This window comes from Syzygium oleosum, unplaced genomic scaffold, assembly GCF_021117445.2.
Source record: "Syzygium oleosum isolate NSW1041296 unplaced genomic scaffold, Sole_v2.1 Sole_v2.12, whole genome shotgun sequence".
Lineage (NCBI taxonomy): Eukaryota > Viridiplantae > Streptophyta > Magnoliopsida > Myrtales > Myrtaceae > Syzygium > Syzygium oleosum.
The window spans coordinates 8556472-8567772 of NW_026607496.1; the positions used below are offsets into that span (position 1 = coordinate 8556472).

The 11301-nt window shown below is 43.1% G+C and overlaps 2 protein-coding genes across 2 annotated transcripts; both read right to left on the reverse strand.

Moving 5' to 3' along the window:
• Nucleotides 1–1519: 1519 nt before the first annotated feature.
• On the reverse strand, nucleotides 1520–5110 carry LOC115674198 (ABC transporter G family member 20-like). The gene is made up of 4 exons (XM_056316388.1): nucleotides 5018–5110; nucleotides 4821–4881; nucleotides 4280–4599; nucleotides 1520–3837 (listed from the first exon to the last, which is right to left on the reverse strand). The coding sequence occupies exons 1-4, from the start codon at nucleotides 5108–5110 to the stop codon at nucleotides 1525–1527; spliced, it is 2787 nt and encodes a 928-aa protein (XP_056172363.1). The 3' UTR covers nucleotides 1520–1524.
• A 2660-nt stretch (nucleotides 5111–7770) lies between these two features.
• Nucleotides 7771–8358, reverse strand: LOC130139435 (uncharacterized). The gene has a single exon (XM_056316389.1). The coding sequence runs from the start codon at nucleotides 8356–8358 to the stop codon at nucleotides 7771–7773; it is 588 nt and encodes a 195-aa protein (XP_056172364.1).
• Between the last annotated feature and the right edge of the window lie 2943 nt (nucleotides 8359–11301).

Sequence of the window (11301 nt, forward strand, 5' to 3'; positions counted from 1 at the left end):
CTCCATCACTATACCTAGGGGAAACCATCCTACACCACGAATGTACACGTCGAAATCTACCAACTTAATTCTAAATGCCTTAGACTCTTGGCAAGTCGGTAAGGGAAATTAGTCTTAAATACTATTATCGAACAAGGGAATTTTTCGGATGACACAACCAGCACCCTAGATCTCCCAAGGTCAGGATAGAGTTCTCGGTGGTCAAGCTTGGGTCCCTTGAGGCCAGGCCAAGGCCCCAATGCCCATGCTCGGATCCTCGGCAAATGGGACCTTGCAATTGTGCCCAAGTCCTTGGCGCTCAGGCATGAGACCGAGCAGGTCCCTCGAGTTGGGCCCGAGACCTTGGCCCTCAGGTTTTGGATCCTCATACCTATGCTTGATTCCCTAGTGATTGTGCCTCGGTCCCCAAGTCCCGGGAATTTGTACTCAAGATTTATTTTCTGACTCGTGTTCCATGATTTTCTTTAAAACAAACATTAGAAAATAACTCTATTATTTGCAATATACAAATAAGTATTATAAAATCATTTTTAGTGAAAATTACTTCTTTTAAAAATATTTGCAAGCAGAGTTCATTTTTCAGGGAATAAACGGAAGTTAAATGACCTACCCATCCACGTACAAACACACGATGGAGCCTCACCATTTCCCATCAAGTCTAACTCTCTCATCAGATGTCAGCCATCTTAATTAGAGAAAAAAAGGAAAAAAAAAAAACTCAGTACTGTAACGTACTCGTTGGAACAAAAAACTTGGACAGTTCCACCCGCTGGAAATTAGACAAATGCTGTCTCTTTTAGCCGTTACATTTGTCGTGGTACGAAAACAAAAAACAGACTACAAAGGTAAAAGATCATCAAAAATCTCAAATTATACTACCTGTGATAAATTTATCTTGAATTTTTTTTTGTGGTACGAAAAACCCCAGACGATGCCATTTATGACACATTTACCCCATAATACTTTCTCCTAGGGCATTTTCGTCTTTTTCCTTTTTTTTTTTTGTTTTTTTTTTCCTTTCTTCTTCTCTCTTCCCTCCATCGGCGTTGGGGTTGCGCGAGGGCCGCCCTCGCCGGCGTTGGGGTTGGGCATCGGGCTGCCCTCGCCGGCGTCGGGCGAGGGCAGCCCTCGCTTGCCCAGGCGAGGGCAGCCCTCGCTTGCCCAGGCGAGGGCGACCCTTGCCGACATCGGGCGAGGGTCCCCCTCGCTCGCCCAGGCGAGGGCAACCCTTGCCGGCGTCGGATGAGGGTCGCCCTTGCCAGATCCGGCGAGGGCAGCCCTCGCCCAACCCCAACGCCGGCGAGGGCAACCCTCGCCGGCTTCCCTCCGCCGTGGCCAGCGGAGGGAAGAGAGAAGAAGAAAGAAAAAAAAAAGAAAAAAGACGAAAATGCCCTAGGAAAAAGTATTATGGGGTAAATGTGTCATAAGTGGCATAGTTTGGGATTTTTGGTGGTTTTTTCCCGACTACAAAACAACCAATCAACCAATTTAAACAGCCATTGTCTTCCGACCAGTCTTATTTTTTCACCTCCTCTTATTCTTGCTCCCCAACAAGAGCGAAAAATAAAACAGGATCCTGAAAAAGAACCCCCACGCGATGGTGACCCACAGGCAATTCCACTTGCTGATGTTCGTGATCCCCTGCGACTTTAGTATGTCGACCCCGGTGGTCACGCATGTCGACCCGGTCAGGTTCATGCCCAAGGTGTTGCCCATGTTCTGCAGCAGCCTCAGCTTCAGCACCTCCGGCACCGCCGCGAGGGGCGTGTTGTCGAACATCTGCATCCCATGCATGAAGCACTTGGCCGGGTGGTCGAACTCGTTCTGGAGCACGGCCTCGTATGGGTACTTCACGAGCGAGAGGTAGTGGAACCATATCCAGTAGAGCGGGATGCGGTCCCGCGAGATGAAGAAGCCACTGAAGAGCAGGAAATAGGCGAGGATGGCGACGACGATGGTGAACCCGAGCATGACATGGGGGACGACACCGGACAGGAAGGTCACAAAGGAGCTCCCTGCCCAGAAGGACGCAACCATTGCGTAGAAGAAGAACATGAACCCCGAGAACCCGCCCGCGAGGCCCATGGGCCAGAAGGTGGCGGCCGCAAAGGCGAAGGAGAGGATGACGAGGGAGGGTACGGAGATGATGGATTGGGCAAGGACGTAGGAGGAGCGGCGGTACGCGTTGTACGCGGTCTCTCGCATGAAAATGTAGCGCTCCTGCAGGAAGACTGGAATGGCCTCCGCGCAGGTGTAGAAGGTGGTCGACATGGCTAAGGCAAAGAAACCGAGCCGCTCCTGGACGCCCTTTGGGGAGTTGTCGAGGTGGCGGAATATGGTCGCCAGGATTATCCCTGTGACCATGACAGCACCAAACCGGATCCCAAAGAGCTCCGGCATCCGCCGGGAGTTGGTCAGCGTCCGCTTGGAGATCACCAGCATCTCCATCCAGAACGGGTTCGCGAAGGTCGGGACGGAGGCGACTTGGCTTGAGTCACCGCCGCTGCCACCTGAGACAAGTTTGCCCCTCGAGACACTCGCGCTGATGGCGTCCTTGAGCGAGGGTTTCGGTCCTGTCCACGTGACGACGTGGTTCTGGAGGCTCGATGACTGTTGCTTCTCTTCCCACGACTTGTTGAATTCCACCAAGCTCTTTGTCCCCCCGGGAGTCTCTTCGAGCTCGCGGATCAAGTCAAGCGCAAACTCGGTCTGGTTCTCGTTCTCTGGGATCGGATGCCCGAACTTGGAGAAGAACTCGGGCAAGTCAGCTGGCGAGCCATTGAAGACTGTGTTCCCATGAGAGAGGAAGATCAGCCTGTCGAGGAGGCTCATTATCCGGTAACTCGGCTGGTGAATTGACATGACCACGATACTCCCACTCTGGGCAATCCGCTGCAGTACCTTCACCACCATGAAGGCACTCGTCGAGTCGAGGCCAGAGGTCGGCTCATCAAGGAACAGGATGATTGGGTTGTGGATGATGTCGATGCCAATGGAGACGCGCCGCCGCTCTCCGCCAGATACGCCGCGGTGGCCTTCATCGCCAATCACCGTGCCCGCAGCATTCCGAAGGCCGAGCTGATCAATCAGCGCCTGGACCCGCGCCTTCTTCCGCAACTTGGAGAGCGAGCGTGGGAGCCGGAACTCGGCGGAGAACATGAGCGTCTCCTCCACTGTCAGCATCGGGAAGAGGAGGTCGTCTTGCATGACATAGGCTGATATCACCTTCAGGAGCCGTGACTCTAGAACCTCGCCGTTCAGCGTGATGGCCCCTCCAAGGCTCTCCTTCGAGATCCGGTCTGCGAGGGCGTCGATGAGCGTTGACTTTCCCGAGCCACTCATGCCAAGGACGGCCATTATCTCTCCTTCCCTGGCCTCTGCGGAGATGTCGTTGAGCAAGACCTTGGTGCTGGCCCGCCCTGGCAAGCCCGCGCCATCACCAAACTTCTCGCGGCAGAGCAGTGATGAGAAGCCCAGCTTCCCTGGGACGTTGACGCTGTAAGTCAAGTTCTTGAAGGAGAGCACGAAGGGATAGGCCGTTGGCATGGAGATGGAGGAGGACACCAAGGAGGTCACCTGGAGGACATGGTTTGACGGCGTTGAAGGCGTTTGGTCGCCAACTTGAGCTTCTTCAACCGTCCTCAGGAGCTCGGCGAGGGTCGAGGAGGAGCCATCGGGCCTGGCTTTGTGGCTGTATCCTTGGAGCTCGAGCCGCTGGTTCGGAGTGAAGAGGGGCAGGTTGTCATCAGTGAGGGGTTTAGGTTTCGCCGACAGCATCGGTGGCGACGGCGGTGGCGACACGAGAGGTGCGTGAGGGTGATTTTTCTTGGGGTTTAGCTAGAGAGAGAATTGCGTAGAAATGCTTTATAGACAATAAAAGAGAGAATGTAAAGGGAGGATAGTGAGGTCTGGGATAGATTCGAAAGTGAGAACACACAATTCATGCAACTTAAGAGGAGGAGACAAAAAGGCTTTTATCGGTACCACCTTATCGGTTTCACCTTTATCAGTATCACCTTATCGATTACATATTTATCGGTGTCACCTTATATCCCATATCTCACACAATTACAAGACTTGCCTTTATATAGGCTTGTACATGACTCTTGGACTAACTCTTAAATGACTCATAAATGTACTCTACCATTTCAAGGAGATAGATTCCTAGGAATTTACGCAATATTAACTAGACCTAGAAACACAAATAGTCAAGACATAGAAATACGAATAGACTCTTTAAAAACAACACTACAATAAAGACTCTATTTAACTCACACACCGAACAGTCATCAACATTGCTTCTGGAATATCGGTAACGAGGTAACCGATAATATTGGCAACTCGGCAGGTCATCAATAGTCTCGACGTTTATGAATTTGGTGTAATTTCTAACACTCCCCCTTAAACGAAATTCTCTTCCATCAATCATTCCAAGCAAACTCTTGAACTTCCGAAAAGCATCGATCTTTAGAGGTTTCGTAAAAATATCTACAACTTGATCTTCGGTCTTCACATGTGACACTTCAATTTCCTTCTCATTCACTTGTTCTCGAATAAAGTGATATCGAACATCAATATGTTTGCTTCGTTCATGAAAAACTGAATTTTTCGTAAAAGCAATAGCAGAAACATTATCAACAAAAATTTCTGTCAATTTCAACTGCTCCATATGAATTTCTTTCAAGAGTTTTCTCAACCACATTGCATGACAAGCACATGAAGATGCCGCTACTTATTCAGCTTCACATGTCGAAAGAATAACACTAGACTGCTTTTTTGATGACCACGTGAAAGCGGTGTCATATAAGAAAACACAAAACCTGTAGTGCTTTTTCGATCATCGATATCTCCACCATAATCACTGTCTAAATAACCTCTAAGCTGAAAGGATGAATATTGATAGTAGTGTAACCTATGAGTAACAATACCTTTGATGTATCGAAGTATCCTCTTTGCCGCTTTAAGATGAGATGACTTCGGTTTCTCCATGTATCGACTCACAATTCCAACACTATACATGATATCTCAAGCTTCCAATCAAGCTTCTATAATACGATGGATCAACATCAACACCGTCATCAAACTTCGACAACTTGGTTCCGCATTCCATCGGTGTATTGACCGGTGTACAATTTTCCATGCTAAATTTTTCAAGGATATTTTCTACATATCCTTTTTGGGAAATAAAAACCCCACCTGCACTTTGCTTCACTTTAATGCCAAGAAAATAATTCATGAGACCATTATTCGTCATATCAAATTCCTTCCCCATCGATGCCTTAAAAGCATCGATCATTCCTGAATTATTTCCTATAAAAATAAGGTCATCAACATATAAACAAGCCAATAGAACATCACCTTTTTCTTGCTTCAAATAAAGTGCATGTTCGTATGGACATTGAGAGAAACCATTTGCCTTGAAATAGGCATTGATTCTGAAATTCCATGCTCACGGTGCTTGTTTAAGCCTATATAGAGCTTTCTTCAACCTCAGCACTTTATCTTCATGACCTTTCACAATAAACTCCTTGGGTTGCTCGACATAAATTTCTTCATCAAGGTTGCCATTTAAAAATGCTGATTTGACATCGATTTGATAAATTTGCCAATCATTTTGAGCTGCAATAGAAATGATTAATCTAATTGTTTCCATGCGGATAACGGGAGCAAATACCTCATCATAGTCGATTCCAGCCTTTTGTTTGTACCCCTTCACGACTAATCTAGCCTTGTATCTTGTCACTTCTTCTTTCTCATTCTTTTTGGCCTTGTACACCCATTTCACACCAATCAATTTCTTGTCCTTCGGAAGATCAGCAAGTTCCAATGTTTGATTCTTCTCGATGGCTTCAATTTCTTCATTCTTGGCTTTTCTCCATTTTTCTTCTTTGGCAGCATCATCATAGACAAGCGGTTCTAAATCTGCAAGAAGGCATACAAGGTGAAGCTCATCGGTAGCTTCATAAATTTCAAATAATCTCCTTGATCTTGGCACTAGCAGTTTATCGACACCATTTGAAGAAGTTGATGGTGATGAACTTGAAGAAGATATCGGAGAAGAAGGTGAAGAGAGATCTTTCAACTCCATTTGTCTTGAATCATCACGAGCATTTGCTTCGTCTTCAAGATTGTCTTGCCATATGCCTTCTTCATTGAACTTGACATCTCTGCTTATATATACTTTCAATGTGTTAGGATCAAATAATCGATAAGCTTTGGATGAGGTATCATACCCGATGAAAATGAGCATTTTGCCCTTGTCTTCCAACTTCGATCTTTTTTGGTCCGGGATATGAGCATAGGCAATGCTCCCGAAAATTCTCAAATGAGAAACACTTGGTGTTCTCCCGCTCCATACCTCTTGTGGAGTTACGCCTTCAAGTCCATATGTAGGGCATCTATTTTGTAGATAGATAGCACACATAACAGCTTCACCCCAAAGTTCCTTTGGCAGATTTTTGCTTTTCAACATGCTACGAACCATATCAAGAATGGTTCTGTTTTTTTTTTGTTTAGCCACGCCATTTTGTTGAGGAGAATATGGAGCCGTCAAGAAATGTCGAATACCATGATCTTCACAGAATTTGTTGAATATGGCTAAAGTGAATTCTCCTCCTCGATTAGTCCTTATGGCTTTGATAAAATAGCCACTCTCCTTTTTAGTCAAGTTCTTGAATTGTTTGAAAGTATCAAACACTTCTGTCTTTTACTTCAAGAAATACATCCAAGTTTTTTTGAGTAAAATCATCAATAAAAGTAACAAAATATCGATAATTATCATATGTTTGAGGAGTGATTAGACCGCACACATCAGAATGAATCAACTCAAGTGGCTTCTTTACTCAATAAGATGCTTCCTTTGGAAAGCTAGATCTGAAGTACTTGCCGATAAACACACCCTTCACATAATTGATCGGGATGATCAATATGTGGTAAGCCATAAACCATTTTCTTGTAGAAAAGTAAATTGAGTCCACCAAAATTGAGATGACGGAACCTCAAATGCCACAACCACGAAGGATCATCCACACATGCCTTTAAGCATCGAGACATGTCATTCTTTATATTGAGAGTGAACATCCCGTTCTTCGACATCTTTGCTTTTGCAATCAATTTGTTATTTTGATCTCTTAGCACAAGGCTAAGATCCTTCATGTGGAAAGTATAACCTTTCTCCAGAAGTTGTCCCGAACTCAAGATATTGCTTGACATCTTTGGTACATAATAAACATTAGTAATAAACTAATGTGCACCATTCTTCAAATGAATCAAAATTGTACCGTTGCCTTTGACAAGAATTTTAGAATTATCACTGAATGAGACTTTCCCTTTGACTGTCTCATCTAACTAGGCAAACATCTCCTTTTGCCCGCTCATGTGGTTGCTTGCACCGGTATCCAAGTTCCACGTATCATTTTGTCTTCCTTCATCTTCTTTAAATGCCAATAAAAGAACTTGCTCGGCATCATTCACCAAGTTTGCCTTTTCATCTGCTTAGCTACTCTCTTTGTTCCAACAGTCAGAAGCATAATGGCCAAGTTTATTGCAATGATAACATCGAATTTTAGATTTATCATACCATTGCCCTCTCGAGTTCTATCCTCTTCCATGAGCACCTCTTTGATTTTGGTATTTTCCATCATTTCGAGCAATATCTCCTCTACTTCGTCCATGACCTCTTCCTTGAAAGCGACCTCGGCCTCGGCCTCGACCTCGATCTTGATGAGTCCCACGAGTTTTCACAGGATCTCTACTTTGCTCCTTCTCATCTCAGATGGTCAACCGAGTTTGGAGTACTTCCTCCACCGGCTCATTCTTGTTTCTTCTGAATCTTTCTTCATGGGCTTGCAATGAACCCATGAGCTCATCGATCGTCGTGGCATCAAGGTCTTTGGACTCTTCAATCGCAATGCCAATATGGTCGTACTTTTTGTCTAAGGATAGAAGAATCTTCTCGACAACACAAACATCTTCAACATCTTCTCCATTTCTTTTCATTTGGTTGACAATTCCCAACACTCTTGTGAAATAATCGGCAATCAATTCAGATTCTTCCATACGGATTGCCTCGAATTCACCTCTCAAAGTTTGAAGGAAAATCTTCTGAACTTTTTGCACTCCTTGGTGCGTGTTGTAAAGAATCTCCCATGCTTCCTTAGAAGTAAAAGGATTTGACACCTTCTCGAGTATCGAATCATCTAAAGCTTGATAGATGATTGACAGGATATATTGATCTTTTGCTTGAACTTTCTCCAAGGCATTCCTCTGGTTTTGATTCAATGTGGCGTTGTCCTCTGGCTCATCATAGCCGGTGTTGACAATCTCCCACACACTATAGGCGTTGAGTTGGGTTTTCATTCTAGCAGCCCAATTACCATAATTTTCTTTGGTAAGATGAGGGTATTGAAGAGAAAGCTGATTATTTGTTGAGACCATGATCACAAACCGTAAGCTCTGATACTAATTTGATGAGATAAATTCGAAGGTGAAAACACTCACAATTCATATAACTTAAGAGAAGGAGACAAAAAGGCTTTTATCGGTACCACCTTATCGGTTTCACCTTTATCGGTATCACCTTATCAGTATCACCTTATATCCCATATCTCACACAATTACAAGACCTGCCTTTAAAGAGGCTTGTACATGACTCTTGGACTAACTCTTAAATGACTAATAAATGTACTCTACCATTTCAAGGAGATAGATTCCTAGGAATTTACATAACATTAACTAGACCTAGAAACACGAATAGTCAAGACATAAAAATACGAACAGACTCTTTGAAAACAACACTACAATAAAGACTCTATTTAACTCATACACCGAACAGTCATCAACATTGCTTCTGGAATATTGGTAACGAGGTAACCGATAATATCGGCAACATGATAGTTCATCAATAGTCTCGACATTTATGAATTTGGTTTAATTTCTAACAAGAAAGTTGTGCTTGCAGATTTCTATCGCTAGTTGCATCACTCTCTTCCTTCTTTTGATTTCGACCGAGCATTGCATGAAGAGAAGACCTGAGGCGGGGGGAGAGAGAGAACTTTCTTCTTCTATTTTAAATTTAACGTTTTAGAAGTTCTAATTCGGCAGAGCTGTTGTGTCTTAACATGACGATACTTTCGTTCTTTTCAAGAAGAAGTGTATATTTGATGCTCTTCTTCTCCTTTAAGGAGTTTTGCCGATGAAAGTATATTCCATGTTGCGAAGGGAAACTTCAGGAGGAAACTCATTTAATAGATTCTTTTCGGCTCCCGTGGTACAGCAGTATTAATCATGGTTTATAGTATGCGCAAGAAGAAAGCTTTCTTAACGAAACAAACACCATTTCCATTATTCAACGGTGATGATTTACATCAATGAATCATGATGAGTGATAGACAGAGTCTGGGAGACCTCGTTGCATTGTTACAAATTAGTGCAACATAAGCAATGCCTTAGAAATCTGTATGCCTTGATGCATATTCATTGACAATGACAATTATTGGGTTGGTGGAGTCCAAAGCATATATCCAAATGTTGTTCCTCCGATTAGTTGCTGATTATTTGAGTCCTCAAATGTACGACCTTACAGATATAGCATCTAGGGGACCATAGGATCATAAGCATATGACCTTATATTTCGCATAGTGCATCAGTATCTTATAGACTGTTCTTAGTAAACACTTCTTATACCAGATTTTTCAGAGGCGTTCTCAGAGTCTTGACTTAGAGGGAACAAGCTAAGTTCCCAAGTTTAAGCGGATCAGATACAGACATTTCATTTGGAAATTCTGTCAAAATGTGACAAAAATTCATTTAGGATCGAATTAGGTACCTAGTGGCCGCTGCCGCCAGCCCCTTGGGTCGGTCTCGATGGTAGCCTTTTACTGGGATTAGAAGTTAACCCACACAACACAAATCTTTCCCTTCCGTAGTTTGTTTACCTTGACTCTCTATAAGGTTCCTTTCGGTTTGACTTTGCAATTTACACGATAACACAGCCCAAGCCCTAAATGAAACGATGTTTATACATGCCCCATTATGACTTATGGTCATTACTAGTTTTCTTTCACTCCATCTTCAAGTTTCTCACACCACAGAAAGAAAAACTTCTTAAGACCACATCTAACTTTAGTTTCATTCATGCGATCTTTCAATATCATTACTCTATATTAGTTATAACAAATTTATTCGATCTTGGTCGGATGTCATAATCAAAAGACACACCCCATTACCATTCTGCTACTAAGTCCAACTTCTCAGATTAAATTACAAGTGCAACTTTGGCAACGACCCCCAGCGATGGAGCAAATTCTGCGTCATGCATGGTGGCTCTACTGAAACGGCGTGTCGTGCGATGTCTGTACTGTTGATATTACTATACATTATATGGTAAAGAGTCGCCGTTTCGGGGTGAACCACACCCTCCTAATCTGATTTCCACACGCTTTTATTTGCTTCACGAAATGTGACGACTAATGATGGTTCTTGGCTTGTGAAGATGACCATAATGACGCCAGAGAAAGTGTAGAGAAGTATGGGACAACACAAGTGAGAACTTTAATGGATAGGACGCTTGCCACTCGTAGGTGATTAACCTAAGAGATAAGAGCAATACTCCCCATTCGTAGGAATCCACCTAAGAGATAAGAATAAAATAAGAAATCCATATTGTTCTTCAGCCAAAAGCTCAATTAGTTTTGAATCAAATAAGTCTTGCCCTGTTATTCATTATAGCGTGCTTAAATAGATGAGCATGGAACAACCCTCTGTTGACACTTGATTTTTAGCTCTTTTTTTTTTCATATTTTCAAAAATCTCAAAATTAGGATTAGGAATCTTGGACAAGACTAGAAACTTATTTCTAAACCAAAAATGATTTTTTTATAGCATTTTCCTGAATTTTTCTTTAATTTCATTTAGTCAAAATGAGTGAGAAAATCAAGAAAAATAGCAAATGGAGTCAGAAAATTCCATAAAAATAGTCCTTAGTCTTCTTTTAAATCCAATTTCACTAATGCATCATCAATTTTGGAAAATCTCAATCGGGCATGTGTTTTTCCCAAAATTGGGCAAAATCAAACTCGAATTGAACCAAAAATGCAATTAGATCTTTTCTAGTCATTTTTAAGTCATGGTATCTTCGTAACAAATGATTTTGGGACCTTGAATTACATAATGGTCGGTCCAATTGAACAATTCAACAAAGAAATCAGAAAACCCCAAAATTCAATTGAAAATTAAGAATTTTGAGCCCAAATTGGAATCGTGTCCAATTCGAAATTATTGAACCATGAGACCATCATTTCT